The sequence below is a fragment of the Martes martes genome (genome assembly GCF_963455335.1).
Source record: "Martes martes genome assembly, chromosome: 9".
NCBI lineage: Eukaryota > Metazoa > Chordata > Mammalia > Carnivora > Mustelidae > Martes > Martes martes.
In genome coordinates, this window is record NC_137896.1 from 13,469,984 (window position 1) to 13,490,625 (window position 20,642).

The 20,642-nt window shown below is 52.7% G+C and overlaps 2 protein-coding genes across 2 annotated transcripts in view; both read left to right on the forward strand.

The window, feature by feature from the left end:
• The window catches only part of SLC13A3 (solute carrier family 13 member 3), a 69,370-nt gene extending 60,879 nt beyond the window's left edge, over positions 1-8,491 (forward strand). Inside the window, exons 11-13 of the mRNA XM_080812970.1 lie at positions 1,175-1,336; positions 3,527-3,664; positions 6,768-8,491. Coding sequence (XP_080669096.1) covers positions 1,175-1,336; positions 3,527-3,664; positions 6,768-6,944 — 477 coding nt within the window. The 3' untranslated portion in view covers positions 6,945-8,491. The remainder of the gene's footprint in view (positions 1-1,174; positions 1,337-3,526; positions 3,665-6,767) is intronic.
• A 6,390-nt stretch (positions 8,492-14,881) lies between these two features.
• Positions 14,882-20,318, forward strand: OCSTAMP (osteoclast stimulatory transmembrane protein; the record flags this gene model as incomplete). Its single annotated transcript, XM_080814730.1, has 3 exons — positions 14,882-14,925; positions 17,543-18,545; positions 19,863-20,318. 3 exons carry the CDS (start codon positions 14,882-14,884, stop codon positions 20,316-20,318), a joined length of 1,503 nt encoding a protein of 500 aa, XP_080670856.1.
• Between the last annotated feature and the right edge of the window lie 324 nt (positions 20,319-20,642).

Below are 20,642 nucleotides of genomic sequence, written 5' to 3' on the forward strand. Positions count from 1 at the left end.
CCGGAGCCAGGGAGGGGACAATCTAACCTGTCCTCTCTCTGTCCTGGAGGGCTGTTGTCGGCTCTGGCCATCACCCTTCTTCATGACACACTGCTGTGTCCAGAGGATGGTGCCCAAGTGATAGGGAACTTTGCAGGACCATGTTTGCTTACAGAAGTACATAGCACTGGGGAGCCCGGGTGGCTCAGTCGGTTAAGCGTCTGCCTTTGGCTCAGGTCATGATCCCGGGGTCCTGGGATCAAGCCCCATGCTGGGCTCCACACTCAGCGGAGAGCCTGCTTCTCCCTCTGCCTCTCCACCTCTCCCTGCCCCCACCCATGCTTGCGCTCTCTCTCTCTTGCTCGCTCTTTCTCTTTCTCAAATAAATACATACAATCTTAAAAAAAAAGAGAACGGGAGAGAGAGAAGTACATGCCCTTGAATGTGAAATACATCTCAGATTATGACTTTTGGGGACCGTAGGCAAGTCACAAAAACTCACCTGGCTCCGTTTCCTCATCTGTAACACAGAGACAAATGTCTGCCTTCCAGGAAGGCTGGGAGGGGTTGACGAGGAAATGTGTGCAGGTGCCAGGCGAACCGTAAAGCCTCAGGGATGATGATTCTTATGCTCAAGTGAGTAATAATACAATATTATGTTATCATCCTAATGATCAGCCTTATCATTACTCACAAATATCTTTATTGTTGGTGATCATTTTGTTAGGGCTGCATTTAACATATATCTGATATAGGTTTTATAGATGGTAGATAGGATTTCTTGTATATATCATTACATAAAAATGATCAGATTATTAATGAATGTTTTGCATACATAATCGTGTTAATATTTTTGTCATTCATCACCACCCATGGAGGGTCCCGTTTTCCCTTCTCACTTCAGTTGGAACTTGGCAGGGGGGGTGGCTAGAGACAAATGGATTATTTGGGGATCCAGGGGTTTAGGTCCTACAGAGTTGGAGTAGAGAACAGCTCAAGAAGCAGAGAGGCTGATGCCCGTCGGCTGGAAGGTGTAGCCTTGGACCTGTCGCTGACCCTCTCTGAGTCTCAGTGTCCATGGTAGCCACTGTTGTCATCGAGGTGGTCCATCCTAACCTCCCTCCCAGGCCCAGCCCTCGGGGATGGTGGCTGTGGCTGCGCAGGGGTGTGAACAGACGCTCCCCATGCCCCACAGGAGTCAGGGCTGTCTGCGTGGATCGGTGGGCAGCTGCACCCCCTGGAGAACGTGCCCCCCGCCCTGGCCGTGCTGCTCATCACCGTCGTCATCGCCTTCTTCACCGAGTTTGCCAGCAACACGGCCACGATCATCATCTTCCTGCCGGTCCTGGCAGAGCTGGTGAGTCCTGGCGCGGGAGTGTGGGGGAGGATGGGGGGGTGGGTAACGTCAGAAATCTGTTCAGAATCTCCATTTCTAGGAAAATGCAAATTTTCAAATGTGGGTTAAGACAAAGGAGGAAATCTGAGTACACAAATAACCACAGAAGAAATTCTAATGGTAGGCGAAGTTCTAAGCTCCCTCTAAAGAAGGGTTTCTCAGCACTCTTGGCATTTGGGGCCAAAGAATGATCTGTTGTGTGGGGGGCTGTCCTGAGGTTGTGAGCTGCTCAGCAGCATGCTTGCCTCTATCCATGAGGTAGCAGTAGCACTGACCTAAATCGTGACAATCAAAAATGTCTCCAGACATTGGCAAATGTCCCCTGGTAAGGGAAACAAAACCATCCCCTGTTGAGAACCGCTGCCCTAAAAATCACTAGCCAGTCCTCAGAGGGTCAGCTAGGAGAGAACGAGCCAGCCTGCAAAGGACAGCTAGCTCCCACCTTCCTCGCGGTACTTCAGAGCACAGAATAATGGAGAAAGCTGTTCAATCCAGGAATGAGGTGAACAAAACCCAGACACCAAAACCAAAGGACAGCCAAGGCAGGGGGGGAAGGTCACAACCCCATCTCACACATAAACAAAGATGCAAAGAGCAAACTAAATCTAGGACCATGGGAAAAGAATGGTGAGTCGTGATCAAATCGAGTTTGTGTTCTGAATTTCAAAACCGGTGAACGCTACAAGCAATCAGCAGAGTTTTCTATTTAAATAGATTAAAGGAGACCAAGCCCTATGATTCTCTTAATAGACTCCAGAACTGATCTCATTAAATCAGTGTGGCAACTACACGCTTCGTGTGTCGATGGTGATAGACCAGGCACGTGTGTCTGAGCCACCTTGCTTTTGGTTTTAGTTGGCTTATTTTTGCATGAATTTGTAATGGAGCTCACACTGTGTTACACACAGAGATATACTTCACCCTTTTTCAGTGACTAGAGGATATTCTGTTACGAGTGGATAGCGGTGGGTCTATCGAGGATCTCTACGGAGGGACACATAGGTCACTTCCAGCCTTTTCTGTGATCCCACAATGGCACCCTTGACCTTTCCTTGTCTGGGAACCTTTGATTCCATCTAGATACGTGCATAGACGAGACCCCTGGATTGAAGAGCATGTGCTTCTCTAATTCTGTTAGATGTGGGCAAATTGTCTTCCAGAGTGTACCCGCCATTTCACACCCCCACCCGTAGACTCCCCGGGATCTGAGGGAGCCGATGATTGAGAGAGATGGGGTGCTGTGGGGTGACTGGGAGGAGAAGGGTGGACCCAGCCAGGTCTGTTGGGGCAACTTTTGCTGGAGAAGACACTAGTGAATGACATGGCGTTCTAAACGGTGCTTATCATCCGAACAAAAAACGTTTTGCACGTCAGGGGGTGAATTTAGCACTTTTTGAGAAAAATGTATAAGCTTTGGGTTATCAAAATTCCCTTGAGGGGCCAAAAAATGTCCTATCTTAAATACGATAGTAGAGAGGAGACCAATAGGCATTGTAGATGAAGACATCGTTTGGGACAGGTGACAAACCAGCCACCGAATGAGGCCAACACACGGACGCATTTGAGTCACACCATCTTAGAAGTTGGGAAATGCTTATCAGTCGATGTTATCTCGACCTCTCTGTGCCTCCCCAAAACTGGTGAGGCCCCCACTAAAGGTGGCCAGGGACTGGCTGTGGGGACTGTTCAGCTGAGGGAAGGACCAGGCAGGGGACTGGGTGTGTTAGAGCTGAATCAGAAACTCCGGGGGATGTGGGGCCAACAAGCTGGGTCTTAGTAAGTCCTCCCGGTCTCATGATGCACTCTCAGGGTGGAGAAGGTTCTAGAAAAATCTTTCCCGCCCAAGCTTGCAGCCCCCAGAACGTCACTAACCTGGGGGAATATCTATTCCTTGTGTCCCTTGGTTTGGGTTCTCTTCTTGTCTGTCTCTGCTCTTGTCCGTGGATCTGCGTTTCTGGCTGCATGTCTGTCTGTGTGTCTCTAAACCTGTCTCCTTGTCCGCTGTGATTGGTCTCGGATGCTGTGCCTTTGTTGTCACGTCTCTTTCCGTCTCTGTCTGTGGTTGTGGCTTTCGACCATCTCCATCTGTTGTGGCGGCTCCTCTCCACTGCCCTGTCGTGGTCCCCCCGCCCCCCACCGCACCCGGACCAGGCCATCCGTCTGAGAGTGCACCCCCTGTATTTGATGATCCCCGGCACGGTCGGCTGCTCCTACGCCTTCATGCTCCCGGTCTCGACGCCCCCCAACTCCATTGCCTTCGCCTCCGGACACCTGCTGGTCAAAGACATGGTGAGTCGGGGCTCGTCCTAGCAGAGGCCTGAGAGGGGGGGTTGCCGGCAGGGGCTGGGCGAGACACCTTGGCGGGGACCCCGGCTCCCGCTCCTCCACCTGCCCCCACCCCAGTCTCTGAATAAGTCATCTGGAGTGGGACCAGGAATATCTAGGTTCAGTTTAGCAAACACTCTGGGTTGATTCTTATGCTTAGACAATTTCAGGAAACGCTGCCTGAGTGATGACTTTCCAGAGTCTGCTTCAGGGACAAGGGACTTCCTTCTCTCTCGGGGCACTGCTCTCTTTTCTTACTTGTTCAGCCAACTGCTCCGTGCCTGGAATCTGTAGGAGAGAGGGGAAGCAGGCTGTACCCCCCCAGCGGGGCGGGTGGTGAGGCCAAGCCAGGGTGGTGGCTTGGCGGGGGTGGTGGGGAGATCCACCAGTGTGTTTCCTCTCCCCTCGCTCCCCTGCTGACCCCACTCCTCCCTCCCTCCTCCTGCCTCCTGCTGCCACTTCCCCTCCACTGGCAGCCTGGGGACACTCAGGGAATGCAAATCCTAAACTGGTACAAGGGAGGAGGGTGATATGCTTAAACCAATTCTGGGGTCCAGTCTCTCTAGGCGCAGAGACTCCGGCAGGATAAACCGGGAGGGGAAGGGAGGAGAGGGGGTAGGCAAGAGTGAGAGACAGAAAGAGGTCACAGAGCAAACGAGAAGGAGGAGGCTGGGGTGCCTGGAGTTGGGAGGATGAGGCCAGAGGGCTGGGGGAGGGGAGGGGTGCAGAGGGGCAGGGCACAGACCAAACCTTACCTTAAGCAGCCCACAGTGGGAGGACTCTAGAGGGATTTGAGCGGGGCTATCGATGCAGGCAGGCTGGGTCTGGGAACCCAGGAGAACGTCCCACAGGACCAGCCAAGGGACCCCTGGCTTCATGCAGGACAGAAATCAAACGTGAGCCAGAGGAAGTGAAAACAGAGTTTATTGAATAGCGCGAGTGGCAGACAGAATAACAGACAGAGTGACAGAGAGACTTGGAGACGAGAGAACGAGTCTCATCGTTGCTTGGGGTTGGGGTTTACGTTGGAACGTCCTTGTACCTTTAGGAATCCTCGGTTGGGTCCCATCAGAGGGAGAGTCGGGGACCCTAGATGCTCTTCCGCAAATCACTGGAGGTGGGGCCCAGAGGTCAGCATCAGCGGGGCTTTGCTAGGAGCTGATGTCCTGGCATGGGTCTGGGATGTTATCTTGGATGTTATTGGCTCTTCTTGGATGTTATCAGGTGTTTGGGGGCTAGGACAGAACTCAGAGAACGATTCACTTTCTTGCTTCCCCCTTGAAGTGGGAACATAGCTTCTTCAGCTAATTCAGAGGCCAAGTGTGGAACATGAGTAAACACGCCCGGCAGGAAAACAGCCATGAGGGAGCCTTTCTAGAATGTTGTCCCTTCTGCTTCCCGACTTTGCAGGGACGAGGTTTGACTCCCACCTTTCTGAGGTCACTTTGGCGGCGGGGTGGAGGGGGGCTGAGTGTGAAACAGAGAGGCTTAGGGAAAGCAGCCAGAGGGCAAGAGATCAGACCTAATGGCCATCCTGAGAACGAGGAGACCATGAGAGAAATGGAGAGACATCCGAGGGGCACAAGGGGGGCACAAAGGGGCACACCTGTCAGAGCCGCCCACCTGTCTGGAGCCGCGTGCCCACCTGCAGGCTCTGCTCCCGAGAGGGATGGCCTAGGTTGTCCACGTGATGAATGTGGGACAGAGCAAGCACTTGGAGCCAGGCTCCCAGGAGCCCAGCCCTCCTCCCAGCCACCCCAAAGATTTGGCCAGTCCCCTTCCAATTCTCCAATGTGGCCAGGGCTTGAAGACCCGCCGAGAGCAGAGGCAGGACAACATAACGCCATTGGACCTTGTCACTGGGCGAACTCCCTTCACCACTGATGCCCTTTCCATGAACCATCTGTGCAATATGGATATAACAGTTCTCCTAAATCAACTTGGTTTTTCAAAAAAGATTTTTATGTATTTATTTGACAGAGAGCACAAGTAGGGGAAGCAGCAGGCAGAGGGAGAGGGAGAAGAAGGCTCCTTACTGAGCAGGGAGCCCAATGTGGGGCTCGGTCTCAGGACCCTGGAATCATGACCTGAGCCAAAGGCAGACACTTAACCGACTGAGCCACCCAGGTGCCCCTCAACTTACATTTTTAAAAACACTTTAAGTAAGACTATTTTAAGAGAAGAGTTTCTGACACACCTAGATATGGAAAACTGGTACCCTACGCCATAGAAGGTAAGTCTAAAAATAAAGGCAAAGACAAAAAAGCAAAATAATTACATTCGCCCTGAAAACGATTGCCTGGAGAAAGTTCTGAAGCCCTGCTTGCTCAAGAGGGCAATTGGCAAGGAAGAGAGAAGCGTTAAGGGCACGATAGCACCTAAGGGAGCCTTTCTCTGGGAGGAATAGATTTTAAAGAGGGAGACTGAAAAGAGAGTGATTGACTCCCTCACCGCACAGTTCACAGCTGAGCAATGCTAATGTCAAAAGACCGGAAAACCTGGATGAGAAACAGAGATTTTCAGCCCCGGGTTGGAATGAATGGCACAAGAGGTTAGCTCGGGGGGAAAAAGCAAGTGGGCAGACTTGTTCTAGCTACTTAAAAAGGTCAAAATGTCCTTGAGACAAATTCTTCCCAACAAAGAAATATAGCCTTCAGTAGACATGGAATGTGGATAGGTGTGAGCATGTATGAGTGTGTGTGTGTGTGTGTGTGTGTGTGTGTGTGTGTGTGAGTGTGTGTGTGTGTTATTGATCAAACCAGATTATTTTCAAGCTGTGGGATGTGGATAAGCCAACGTCTCTGAGGCTCATGCTCCTCTTCTGTAAAGCAGAAGTCATAATAATCACCCTTTGGGGGTGTCATAGGGATGACACCCGAGGGGCAGGCGAGGGTAGCATCAAGGTGGGAGGGTCTGGGGCACCCAGCAGCCTGGATCCCTGCTCTGGCACCATCACTTCCCGGCTGGGAGATCTTGAGTGGTTGCGTTCCTGACTCTGAGCATGGGTTTTCCCACCTGTACAATGGGCTCTGAGCTGATCCGTCTCTTCATCTGGGCTCTGTTTCAGGTGCGGACAGGCCTCCTGATGAACCTGATGGGTGTCCTGCTGCTCAGCTTGGCCATGAATACTTGGGCACAGACCATCTTCCAGCTGGGCGTCTTCCCAGACTGGGCCGACATCCACTCAGCCAACATCACGGCACTGCCATCCGCCTTGGCCAACGACACATTTCGGACCCTTTGAGTCCCCCTCCAGGACTCTCTTCGCGCTGGGCCCTCTCAGAAGGCTTCTGCCGTCACCTGCTGCTGGGACTCTACAAGGACGATCTTGAGCAGTTCTTTTCTGTGATCCAGTAGGCAGCAAGCAAGGGTGACCTCCAGTGGTCCACTTGGGCCCACAGGCTCATTATCTAGGACACGGTCTCCTTCTCTTTCATGGAGGTCAGGGCCCAGACATCTCCCAGATCCGCCAGAGAAATAAGCTCCTTTATCTCTGAGCTGTTAAATGGCCAGAATGCGAGAGAGCCCTATCCCAGCAAGAGGAAGCAAATCTGGAATACGGCATTTGTCTTAAACTGTTGGAATGGAGGGGGGCATTGATTCCTATGGGCACCGCTAACATCCCCCACGGCCTACCTTAGGTTACCCTCCGGAGAGGTCACCTGTGACTTTAAAGGTCACCTTCCTCGGAGAGGAAGGCTTTGGGGACAGCCGTGTTCCAGGTGTTCACAGCCATGGTGTGTCCTGCTCAGTCGGTGCCCATTCTGCGCCCGTTGTTTGAACGTGACCCCTGCCAGTGCACCATTTTCAATCCCTGGAGACAGGGGAGGGACAGAGGACCTTTTGAGGACAGGGAGGCTGCGCTTCTGGGGGCCCCAGCACACCAGGGGCATTCTAGAAACCCCCAGCTGACATCTCTACCCAAGCTTTTTAGGATTTTTCTGTCTGATCTGAATCAGTTTCACTGTAATTCTGGGGTCAGGCCAAGCCCCGGCCCTACTGTCCATCCAGCGAGGACTCTCCTACGTGTGGCCCGCGGGGGCCTTTGTCGCTGCCCGCTACTCCTGACTCCAGCAGCTGGTCTTTCCTTTCTTATCCATCCCCAGAGGGGTAAATGTGTTTAATTAGCAAAGGCCACGTTTTTCAGGAATGAGAAAAAAAAAAGAAGAAGATACATTGGGGCCTCATCAAAGGCCAGGGTAAAATTTCTCAGGCAGGCAAAATATCCTACCCTCTTCTGCAGAGAAGGTCAACCGAGATTTGCCTGAGCCAGTGGCTGGCCTTGGGGGTGGGGTGCTTTCCTAGATGATTTGATCCCTCCTCGTTTCCAGCAGAAGCGCGTGGGCATCCCCAGTGAACGGCACAGTATCAGGCCCAGCGGGCACTCAAGAAGTGGAGGGATTGGCCCAGTGCTAGCCTGGCACCAGACAGGTGCCCACGGGGCTTCTGGAAGCCTCATGTCTCCCTTCCTACACATCTGAGGGACAAAGTTCCCCAAGCGGCAGCCAGAGACTCAGTACGGCACGAGTGAGTCATGGATGTTTCCCTGGGAGCAGTGGGGAGGAGAGAGGAGAGGCCCCCAAGTTGGAGGATGGGCTCTACCTCTTCCCACGTGAGTACTTTAGGAATCAAGTCACAGTCGCAGCCCAGAGGGCTTGGGAGATGCACTCCTGGAGAACAGGGGGCGGGAGAAGTCCATTCACAGAGAAACCCATGGGACTTGTAACCAGATGAATCATGATTTCGAATACTTCTGATTGAAAATGTAATAAAATAAAGAGTGTTAATCAACACTGGGCCTATAGATTATTTGCTTTCTGGGCATAAGAGAGCTTTAAGGCCCCAAATTCCTGAGTTAGGGGTTCCATGGAATTGACCTCCCTGACTTCACTTCTTCACTGCTCTCTCCTCTCCACTCCAGCCATGTGCTTAAACCACCTTGCCTCAGGGCCTTTGAACATGCTGTTTCCTCTGCCAAGAACACTTTGCTTCCAATTATGTGCTCGTTTCCTCACTTTATTCAGGTCTGTGCTCAAATGTCACCTCCCCAAATGTCACCTCCCCAGAGACTCTTCCCTGACCATCTGGTGTAAAATCTTGCCCTCACTACTCTCCATCTCCTCACTCGGCTCTATTTTTCTTCTGAGTGTTTAGCCAGGCCCCTAGGTTATGTATTTTATTCTTTATTAACTTTCTCTCCCTCTAGAATACCAGCTTGTCAGGATACAAACTTTATTTTGTTGAGTGCCATAACTCTGGTACCTAGAATGGTTTCTGACCCATAGCAGGTGGTCAGTAAATATTCGATAAATGAGTCTATACCAGAATTTATAAGAAAGCAATCTTGCCCTCTGATCTAGAGTCTGTCCTATTCATTTCTTCGCTCACTCCTTATTCATTCAACAATATTTATTTAAAACCTGACTATGTGCTCATTCACTGTCCCCATCCATATGGAACTTACGTGCTAGCTGAGGAAACACGCAGAGGGCAGGCAAATAAAATGACTCTGGGTCATGATATGGGCTAAGAAGTTGAAACTGGACAATGTGACAAACTGACTCAGAGGCCACTTCAACCAGGGTGGTCAGGGAGGACTTCTCTGAGGAGGTGGCATTAGACTGAGACCAGTCTCAGTGAATCAGATTGCTGCCTCATTATGTGGTGGGCCTCATCCAATCAGTTGAGGGTGGAGACAGAACAAAAGATTGACCATGTGCTCATGTGCTCATGGTGGCTTGGGAGGAAAGTGGGTGGCAGGGGTGGTATTTCATTGGAAATATACATGAGACTCTTGTCTGGAATACTAGAGGATCACCCAGAAGTCAGAAAGAACAAACACAAAGCAAAACACCTGTTTGATTTACTGTGGCTATACAGAACACAGCAACTTATTGGCCTATGTTTCTGCATTTTTAAATCTTTTTGAGAGAGAGAGAGACTTTTAGCAGGGGAGGGGGTACAGAGGGAGAGGGAGAGGAGGGAGAGAGGCTCTTTATCAGGCTCCACGCCCAACTCAGAGCCCGACGGGGCTCGATCTCACGACCCTGAGATCATGACCTGAGCTGAAATCGAGAGTCAGACGCCTTACCCACTGAGCCACCACGGCGTGCCATGTTTCTGCATTTAGACAGAGCTCTGCAGGCATGGTTTTGTCTCTGCTCTACATGGTGTGGCCAGGGTCACTCAGCCGGGAGTTTTGCTGGAGCTTAAATGTCACAATGACCATGGAGCCTCCAGGGAGTCCAGCCCAGACCATTGAGCCTGACAGTGGGCTTCTCAGAAGGCAAAAAACAGAAGCTACATGATTCCTGAAGGTCTGGGCTTGGGGGTTTAAGAATTCAACCCTGTCACATTCTATTGATCAAAGCAAGTCAAAAGTTGGCCTGGTCCAAGGGGAGGGAACTAGGTCCCACTCCTTCGTGAGGAGAGTGGCATCCGCACACAGAGAGGGGAGGAGGCTTGGCCACTGTCTTTGGAAGACTGCTACCGTGACACCTGTAAGCAGGGTGAGGGCGAGATACGTCTGTGCCATTTTGAAGCAGGGTGTTGAGATGGCCAGAGCTCAGTAAAGAGATGCTTGAACCCACCCGTAATCAGACAGATGCGAGTTCCACTGAGATGCCATAACACGCCAATCCGACCAGCGGAAACTAAGCAAGGGGACAAGAAGTGATGGTGGAACGGGAGGAGACTATAACCTTCTACCATCAGCCTGGCAAGCGACACAGCAGTAATTCGGGGAACTTGCTACCTGCATTCCCTGTGGCCCACTTTTCCTACTTCTGGGTTCATATCCCAGCAAAATTGTCCCATGGTCCCCACAGAGGTGATGTGGGAGGATATTCGGGCCACTGCTGTTGGCGGTACCCAGGAGCTGGAGGCCACATAGGTGACCTTCATGGTGGGGGGGGGGGTGATGGCGTTGAAGTGAAACATGGGGCAGCGCACTGTGGGAAACACAGCAACCCGCAGAAGTGATGAACAATGAGCACGTGGAAGGTTTGGATACAGAGGTACATATTCTGGCACATAGATCAGGAATTACAGAGTCAAGTGGGCAGCAGGACGGAAGCACTGATGATAGATGAAAAACAAGGTGAATAAAAGCCACTGAAAGAGGAGTTCCGTGAGCCACTTTGGACTCCTGGCTCTACCCATAACAGACCTTAGCAGGTCCTTTAGGTTTTGGACTTTGGAGAGGTAAGAGTGCACGGTCAGGGTCTCAGAAGGCAATAGTAAGCACACAGACTAGTCAATCTGAGGACAGCTTAGTAATGGGTCTAGTTCCAAGGTGTGGGCAGTGGGCAAGGGAAACCATGCGGGAAACCATGCAAGTCCTCGGGGGTGGGAGGGAGGAGAACCTCCCAGCCGAGACTCTGAGGGACAGAAGCGCACACGGGGCTGGCACCTTTACTCCTGGGACACAGACAGCCCTTGAGACTCTGAAAGAGGGAAACTGCCCTGTGTCTTTCTCTACACCGTCCCTCAGCTCTCCTGCTGGCACACTCCATGACCAAACGCAAACTTATCGGTCAGTCTTCTCCCCAGAAACAGAACCAGCAGGATGGAATATATACATATGTATACCCAGGCAAGAGTCCAAAGGCAATCTGCTGGTAGAATTCCCTCTTGCTCAGGGGAAGTCAATCTTTTGTTCTTCTGCACCCTCAACTGATTGGATGAGGCCCACCACATAATGAGGCAGCAATCTGATTCATTCAAACTCCATTAATCTAAATGAAACTCTCATTCAAAAACACCCTCACAGAAATGTCCAGAATAATGTTTGACCAAACAGCTGGAGGTTGCAACCCAGCCATGTTGACACAGAAAGCTAACCATCGCACCTACAGAAGCCAGAATGCAGGAGAGTCCTTTGAGGCTGCCCAGGTAGGTCTAACCCCAGGGCTCAGGGTAGGGAGGAGAAGATTCGAGACTGGGTCTAGAGGGGCAAAGTGAGGAAACATGGTAGGGAAGATTTAGACCTAACTGGAGTTTGTAACCTAGTGGTCCCCGGGTCAGCATCCAGCACACAGTCAGGATTTTAGGGCCACCTTTCATGAGTTTTAAACTATTAATTGATTTCTAATATTTTTAAATTCAGAAAATTTCACATTAAAACCTCGATTTGTTGGGGTGCCTGGGTGGCCCAGCGTGTTGAGCCTCTGCCTTCGGCTCAGGTCATGGTCTCAGGGTCCTGGGATGGAGACCCACATCAGGCTCTCTGCTCAGTGGGGAGCCTGCTTCCCTCTCTCTCTCTCCCTGCCTCTCCGCCTACTGTGATCTCTCTCTCTGTCAAATAAATAAATAAAATCTTAAAAAAAAAAAAGATTAAAAAACACCAAAACCTTGATTTGCACTTCTCTTGGAAAAGAAAAGACCAGAAAGTCTGGCAACACAGGACCCTATCGTTACCTGGCAACAATTGTTTGTAGTTGAGTAGTGGTGGTGGGAAAACACAAACTGATAGGTGAGCTCTCTTGTTTGCCACAGTCTCCACCCCTCTTTAATGCCTTATGCTGACTCATTTTCGTTTTAAAAACACGAGGTTTTTAAAACTGAGTACAAAAAAATGAAGATACTATATCCCCTTAATAAATTTTATATTGATTACATTTTGAATGGATAATGTTTGGGATATATTAGGCTGAATAAAACTCTTACTGAAAGTTGAATAAAAATTCTATAAAAATAAATTTCTTTTTTTATGCAGCTACTAGAAAATTTTTAATTATATACATGGCTCGTATTCTGTTTCTACTGGGTAGCATTATCTTTTCGGCAAGATTTTAGCCACCTCTCCGTATTCCCAGGCTGAGCGGATGGTGGCAATATTCTGTGCCCACAGGCTGTAAAATTCAATGACTCCAACATTGTCTGAAGCGGATCCCAGATCTGAAGGCTTACCACTTCCTCTTCCTCTGCTGTCTTATGGTTCTGAATCCTCCACCCAGAAATTCCCCTCAAAAAGCTGATGCTATTTTGGATGATTCAGAAGACCCTTCCGGATGTGGTGGGATTTGAAGCCAGGCCAGCTTTGTGTAGGCAGAGGCAACTGCCTAAATGTGCTGAGAAAAGCCAAAAATATCTTCTGCCCTTTCCCTTCTTGTGCCACCGAACTCCCAAATCTTACACATTCACCAGAGGCTCAGGCCTGAGCTGCCCAGGGGCTCCCTTAGGCAGAGCTGTCAGCCCGGGCGGGAGAAAGCGGAGCAGGGGCATTTATGTACTTACTGGGTGCTCTACCTAACTTATTCCACTGAATCCTCAAACAATCCTAAGAGGTAGGTATTCGTCTTTTCATGAGAGCAGAGCCCATACAAGTTCAGAGAAGGACAGCGTCTCGTCCAAGGTCGCACAGCATAGTAAGTGGCAAAGCTGGCATTCACGTACAGATGTACTACCCGCGGCCCAGAGCCCCCGAGGTTCCGAGGCGCAGCTAGCCAGCTCCCTGCACCAGCCCTACCAAGGCTTCCCGCAGAGGCTGGAAGTTGGTGGTCCTCGTGCTGGCTTTGGCCCACAGGCTTGTTCCGATTGGCCTGCCCAGAGGTCTTTTTTTTGTCATGGGGGCTTTAAAAACTTGGCAACTTTTCCATTAAAAAGGGAATGATTGGCATCTTTGGAAAAACTGGAAGTTCTGGTGATGTTGGGCCTCTTTCAGAGGGGCTTCAACTCTCACCCGGAGCGGAGTAGAAGCTGTCCTTTTCGAGGGGGTCTACACATGGCAGTTTATGCTGTTTCTGTCTGGTCTGCTCTGCTCCTTGCCTTGACTGGCCGGCCTCTGCAGGCGCCCAGGTTTCCTGCTCCCCATCTACTGTGGGTGCTCAGTTCTCTGCAGACTCGGTGTCTGACCTGGCTTCCTGGAGGGGCTTGGGATCTGGGAAAGGATGTCAGGCCCTCTGAGGACCACAGGTGTGTCTCATTGGATTGTGTGACTGTGAGAATGTCACTTCCCCTCTCTGCGCCACAGAATACCCTCCTTTGGGCCTGAGCAAGTGACCCAGGCAACATGTCCTTAAAAGGGAAAGGATGGGGGGTCTGGAACACCACCGAGGTGTGCCCTTCCTCGCTGGGCCATCCGTCCTGCAGGGTGGAGGCCTGGGGGCACAGCAGAGGGCTCCCAGAGGAGGCAGCCTACTGGCAGTGAGAGAGCACAGAGATGCTGGGGTGGAGTGTCTGCTTCCAGATAGGGACCGGCTTTCCAACAGCCCAGAGGTGTACCTGCCAGGCGATGACTGCAGCAGAGCACGCCCACGGGGACGTCACACTTATTAAGCGCCTGCTGTATGCAGTGTCAGATGCATGGGAAGGTAACACGAGCCTTGTGAACCCTTCCCTCCACACCAGTAGAGCCCAGCGGCTGACCAGTCCACTTTGGGGCAGGACTGTTGGCTATAAATCACGGCTCTACTTAATTCTCTGGGTCTCAGTTTTCTGCACTGAAGAGTGGAAATAACAATACCTATCACAAACGGTTGTTGGAAATAAGCATTCAGGGAATTCAAATAGAGCTGTTGAGAAGCATGTCTGATACTGGCCAAGTGTGCCATAAATGTTAACTGTTATTATCACTCCTCTCTTTTAAAAGGAGGAAACTGATGGGGTCACCTCCTCAAGGTCACACAGGTAAGGAGGGACAGAGCTAATGACAGAAAGCCAGCTAGAGAGGGGACCAGAGCCACTATGCTTGAAAGAGCAGAGGTCCAATGATCTCCTGTGTGTTCCCACCGCTCAGAGTTGGGGATCAGGCTCCTCTTGGGGCACACAACTCTGGAAGAGGAGGGTAAGGGGAAGCCAAGCAGAGTTCTAGTCCTGACACTACCACTAATAAGCAGGAGGGCTTCTCTGAGCCTCAGTTTCTTCCTCTGTGAAATGGGAACGTTCTCCCTTCCTGCTCTCAATATCACAGATTAACTGCTTGGAAAAGGCTCTTTCCTCCCACACTTCCACCCACCCCTGCCTGCTGGAAGGGAATGAGGCAGCTTGCCCAACCCCCTGGGAGGTGGGCCCAGGGGGGCAGGGCAAAGCCACCAGGAGGGCTTAATTAAGGGCCAAAAAGCAGAAGCAACAGGGTTTTCCCCAAGTTCTAGAGAATACAGTTTGCCTCACTTCCTCTCCACCTGACAGCACTGCTCGAGCCTGCCTGCTCTGATCCAGATCCACGGCCATTCAGGAAACATGAGGGCCCTGTGGGAGACAGCTGAGCACCTCGCCAGGACCGGGTAGGTCTGCAGACCCTGGACCCTGGGACCACAGGCAAGAAAGCGGTCAGTGGTCAGGCACCATGGGTATGAGCCTATCCTCAAACTCTGCCATTCCCCAGCTGTGTGACCTTGGGTAAACGCCACCTCTTTGAGCCTCAGTTTCCCCATCTGTGAATGAGAGTAGTAACAATGCCTACAAGATAGTTGAATTGAGGGACGCCTGGGTGGCCCAGTCATTAAGCGTCTGCCTTCAGCTCGGGTAACAATCCCAAGGTCTGGGGATCGAGCCCCACATCAGGCTCTCTGCTCTGCAGGGGAGGCCACTTCTCCCTCTCCCTCTGCCTGCCGCTCCCCCTGCTTGTGCTCTCTCTCTCTCTCTAACAAATAAAATCTTAAAAAAAAAAAAAAAAGAATTGAATGAGAAAATGCACACACAGGACTTGCCATCATGCTGGGTTCAGAGTAAGCACTCAGCAGATGGCAGCGGCTTTCCCTGTCATTCCCAACACTCCGCCCAGCCTTGGCCTCCAGAATGGCTTGCAGATGGCTTCCCTTCCCCTATCCGCTGTATTCTTTGCTATTCTTTTAATGGCTACCTTTCCCGAATACTCATTATACAATAGGTGGAGGTTTCCATCCTAAACGAAAATGCCCTCAGGGGCCAGAAAGGCCATAATTCATCATCTCTGACTGCAAATGGGTCCTTGGTGCTGCCCAGCTCGGATGGCATTGCCCTGGTTCATTAACTCTCCCAACCTCCTGCACAACTATTTTCCAACCTCTCCTCCCTCTTCAAGGTTCTACTGCCTCCTCCAGCTCGCTCTCCATCTGCCGACCTCGCTTTCCCGCCGCCCTGAGCAAACAGAAGCAATCCTACCACAGCCTACAAGTATTTAGGGAGCTACATGCCGGACTCTCTTCCAGGCACTTGGGCTACTCACTGTCAGTGAGCAAAAGAGACCACGTCCCTCCCCTCGAGGTTTCGACGCTTTCGGGACAGATAACCGCTGACCTGCTCCTCATTCTGTCCCAGACACAGAGCGACCCTCCGAGGGGCTTCTTCTATTCCCTCCCGTTACAGACAGGAGTTACATGTCTTACAGAAATAAGAAAACTGAGGGACAGAGCGATTAAGCAGCATGACCAAGGTCGCACAGATGGTGAGTGGTGAAGCAGAGATTTGAATCCAGGCGGTCTAGAGGCCGTGCCTTCACCACGGCTCTGTCGTGCGTCAGAAAAACTGAGACGTAGGCACCCACACTTTGCCCATCACACCCCCCCTTTTTGCGCTGCACATCTTACCCGCTGCCACTGCCGGAAAGATCACTCCAGGGGGCCTCCCCTTCATCCCTGCCCCCCTTTTGATTGGCTTTCCCACCTGCAAACCTAGAGTCCCACCCAACCAGCGGCCGTGGCACCCTGTCTGCACACCTTTACTGCAAACATGACTTGGCTCACTCATGTCTCACGTTCTACTCCTTCCTATCTCTCCCGGGCCCCCTCTAGTTAGGTTTTGGCCCAAGGTGCCACCAAGCTGCCCTTGGGCAGTCCCCAGGGGACCTCCCCGTGGGTAAATCCAATAGTCATTGCTTGGTCCTCAGCTGGTTGACCATCAGCAGCCCTTGACATACGTGGCCACTCCCCTCTTGCTAGAACATTGTACTAGCCCGGCTTCCCCAGCCTCCTTCTTGCCTCCCAGCCTGGGGCGAGGGCTCTGCCCTCCAGTGTCTCTCCTCCCTGCCAACACAGCATCCCAAGGAGTCTCCTCCTGCCCTGTGGCTTTAACGTCATCTATAAATCAATGATTTTACGTGTCATTTATTTCCCATCTTGGATGTCACCTGGGGGGATTCAGTGGCGCATGCACCAAACCTCAAGGTCACCCTTGACCTCCCACTTCCTCTCACTCCTGCGGCCAGTCAGACTGCCCGTTGTGTGGGCTCCTCCAACAGAACGTATCCAGAACCCAACCTCTTCTCACTAATCCCTCTGCCATCCCTCTTTCACGCAGGCTCTAAGAGGACAGGGATTCTTGTTCCCATTCGTTCCTGTTTCTCCAGTGGTGAGCATATAGTAGTTGTTTAATAAATACAAGGACAACAGAGTAGAAAAGTTCCCGAGTGTTCAGCAGATCCACTCCCCATGCCTCCGAATCAGAGAGGAGACCCCGAGGTCCACAGAGAAGGAATGTCCAGGGTCACACAGGAAGCCAGCCAAGACTGTGAATTCAGGGGAAACGGTGTCTCTCTCTCTCTCCCAAATTTTGTCTCTTTCTTATTCTCGCTCATCTGTGCTTCTCTCTCTCTCCACGATTCTTTCATTCTCCGGGGCAAGGCACCCTCCCAAACCTGGAAATATGGACACAGGCAGCCCCGACATCCATCCTCACATCCCCAGGAACTGGGCTCTTCCCTGATGAGGCCAGGGAGGCTGGTCCTGGGGCAGCCTCTCTAGCTCAGCTTGGGTCCTGTGGGTTTGGGGTGAGTTGCTGGGGCTGACCCACGGGGGAGGAGTGCCAACCGCTGTGGCTCAAGCAGCCCGTTAACAATGGAAGGGTTTTGAGGATCAGGGACATTGAGCCAACATCCAACCCCTCATCCTCCTGAAAGTGTCCCCCCCATCTCCTTGTGTACAGGTGCAAGTCCTGGCACTTGCTGCTCTCCAAGGCCCTCCAGCCCCTGCAGGCCGCCTGGGTCGCCTTCTCTCATCCGGTCCCAACCAGCTGTGGCCACCTGCTGACCCAGCTCCTGCTGTGCAGTTCCCTGGCTGTCGCTGCCGCGAGTCTGACCCACCACTGGCTGGTGTCCTCGCTGCTTTACCCTCCGGGACCCTCTGCCACAGTGGCCACCGTCTGGGGCTTCCTGGTCTTCCTGGTGCTGGGCCTGGTGCCCCCGGCCCGCTGCCTGTTTGCACTCAGCATCCCTACCCTGGGCACGGAGCAGGGCCGCCGCCTGCTCCTCTCCTGGAGCACAGCCACCCTGGGTGTCGCCGTGGTGCCCAACGTCTTAGCCAACATGGGCGCAGCGGGACAGGTGCTGAGATGCGTCACGGAGGGCTCCCTGGAGAGTCTGCTCAATACCACTCGCCAGCTTCACGCAGCGTCCAGGGCTCTGGGCCCCGCCGGCCACGTGGGCAGCCACGGCTTGACCCTGCAGGCCCAGGGCAACGGCTCCGTGTTCCGGCTTCATATGCTCAGGGTCACCCAGCAGGTGCTGGAGGACTTCTCCGGCCTGGAGTCCCTGGCCCGGGCGGCCGTGCTAGGGACCCAGCAGGTGGTCGCCGGGCTCTTTATGCTGGGCCTCCTCGTGGACTCGGGCTGGTATCTCCATCGCTACCTGACCGATCTGCGGTTTGACAACATCTACGCGACCCAGCAGCTGGCTTGGCAGCTGGCGGAGACCCAGACCACGTACTTGGTGGCCTCCCCACCAGCCTGGCTGCTCTGGGCTGCCCGGCCGAGGCTGTCCCAGGGGGAGCTGCTGAGTTGTCTCCTGAGGCTGGGGCTGTTCTCGCTGTTCCTGATGGTCACAGCTGTGATGGTGGCCACAGACCACGTGGCCTTTCTGCTGGCTCAGGCGGCCGTGGACTGGGCTCAGAAGCTGCCTGCCGTGCCCATCACGCTCACGGTCAAGTATGACGTAAGTGCAGTGCCGGTGCCCGTGCCGGGAGTAGAGTCATTTCCTTGTAGGAAGGGGCAGGGTGTGTTAACCGCTTGATTTGCAATTAAATATAATTTGCCTTCAAGTCCCAGCCCTTGGAGAAGCTAGGGGAACCCTGGGGCATTGGCAGACAGACTCCTTTCCTTCCCAGTATAGCTCAGCGTGGTGGGTCCCATTCTCACCCCTATGGCAGATGAGGACGCAGATACCCAACGGCTTGAAAAGAATTTGACCCCTCAGGTCGCTCTTTTCCTAAGTGGCAAGGTGTCCTAGCTTCATTTTCCCCACTTGTACGAAATGGAGGGATCCTCCTCACCCTGCCGGCTTACTGTGAGTCTTAACATGCGGTCCCCTGTGAAAGCACCCAGGAGAGGTCCGGTCACTTCACCACGCTGAACAGCTCACGGCTGAATGTATCAGAGGGGAGGAGGGCTTACGAAAGATCTAGGTCAGGAGTTTGCCAACTGTGGCCCCTGCGCCAAACCCCGCGGGCTTCCTGGTTTTGTAAACCGAGTTTTCTTAGAACACAGCCGTGTCTTTTGTTTACATATAGGCCCGTGGCTGTGCCAGAGAAGTTGACAGAAGTTGATAGTTGCATCAGGGACTGTATGATCTCTGAAGTGAAACGTATTCTTCAACTTTTAAGTTTGTTTCTTTATTCTGATTTTAAAAGAAAATAAAATACTTCCGTGAGCCCCCTTGAGCGGAGCCCGGCGGAGAAGCGGGCCCTGGCCAGAACCAAGGATCCAACCGAAAAGGTCTGGCTCCAAAGTTTGAATGGTCAACCTCTGACCTCCCTGCTTCCCCACACCTGCTACTGTACACCCTGAGGGAAGAGCATATCCTAATTCTTAGAAGCAGGATATTGGGACCTGCCTTGGGGGAGACAGACCCCCTGGCCTGGCCACATCATTGTGTGACTTTAGGCTGCCCATTTTTTCGGTGAGGCATTCTGGGCTCAACCGCAGAGGAGCGTGCATATTTGACAAGAAGGACATCTAAAGTATTCGCTAAGGGCTTAGCAAAGAGAAAATACCCACAGCACCCATTTGTTTTCTCTAAAGCGTTCTGTTCCAAACGTGATAATAAAAATAGCATTTGCACCATGCTTTTTGTTTGCCAGAAAGTCTGCTTCAGGTTCCTGATGTCATTTGCTGCTCATCTGTGCCCAGGAGGCCGGAGGCTGGGCTACTTCTGTGCCCGTTTTGCAGAGGGGGCAAGCGGCCACAGGGGGTGGGGGACAGGGAATGGCCGCAGTGTCCGTCTGTTGACCTGGCCTTTTTCTCCTCTTTGAAGGCCACATACACAGTCCTGGGTTTCGTCCCCTTCCTCTTCAACCAGCCACCTCCGGAGAGCCCCTACCTCTCCGCTCACAACTCCTTCCAGTGGGAGCTCCGCTTCACCTCCCCGGGCTGCCCACTGCTGCCTGCCCAGAGCCCCCACACTACTGCCTCCCTGACTGCTGGGGCCCTGCAGCTGGCGGCTGGAGCCACCATCCTGCTGGAGACCTATGCCCGGCGCCTGCGGCACACCATCGCCGCCTCCTTCTTCTCCGCCCAGGAGGCAAGGAGGGTCCGCCACCTGCATGCCCGGCTCCAGCGCAGATATGAGAGGCATGGAGGCCAGCGGCCGCCCCTGGGGCCTCCTTCCTGCTCTCAGACCCCAGTCTACCAGCATGCACCCAGCTTGGATAGACAGGCCAACCACACGCTGGCCACTGGAAGGAACCGAGAGCACGCGGCAGAGGGTTAAGAGTCTGGGAGCCGCACAGACCTTGGTCCTCCTGCTGCCTTCTGTGTGACCTCGGGTAGATGACTTCACCTCTCTGAGCCTCCGTTTCTACACCTGCATAGTGACAGACCTAATAACCACCCACGTGACCTACTTTCCATGTGGGGCTGTGGAAAGGAAGGAATGCGATACTGGGCACAGCAGGCTTGAAGAAGCAGTAAAGGCCTCTACACAGTGAAGACCAGCAAGGGAGGTTCCCCCCTCCCCCCAGGAAGCTGGGGTCAGCCCGGGCTCTCTTCTGCATACACTGCTTTCCCTGGGGTATGGAAACTTCACTTAGTGAAC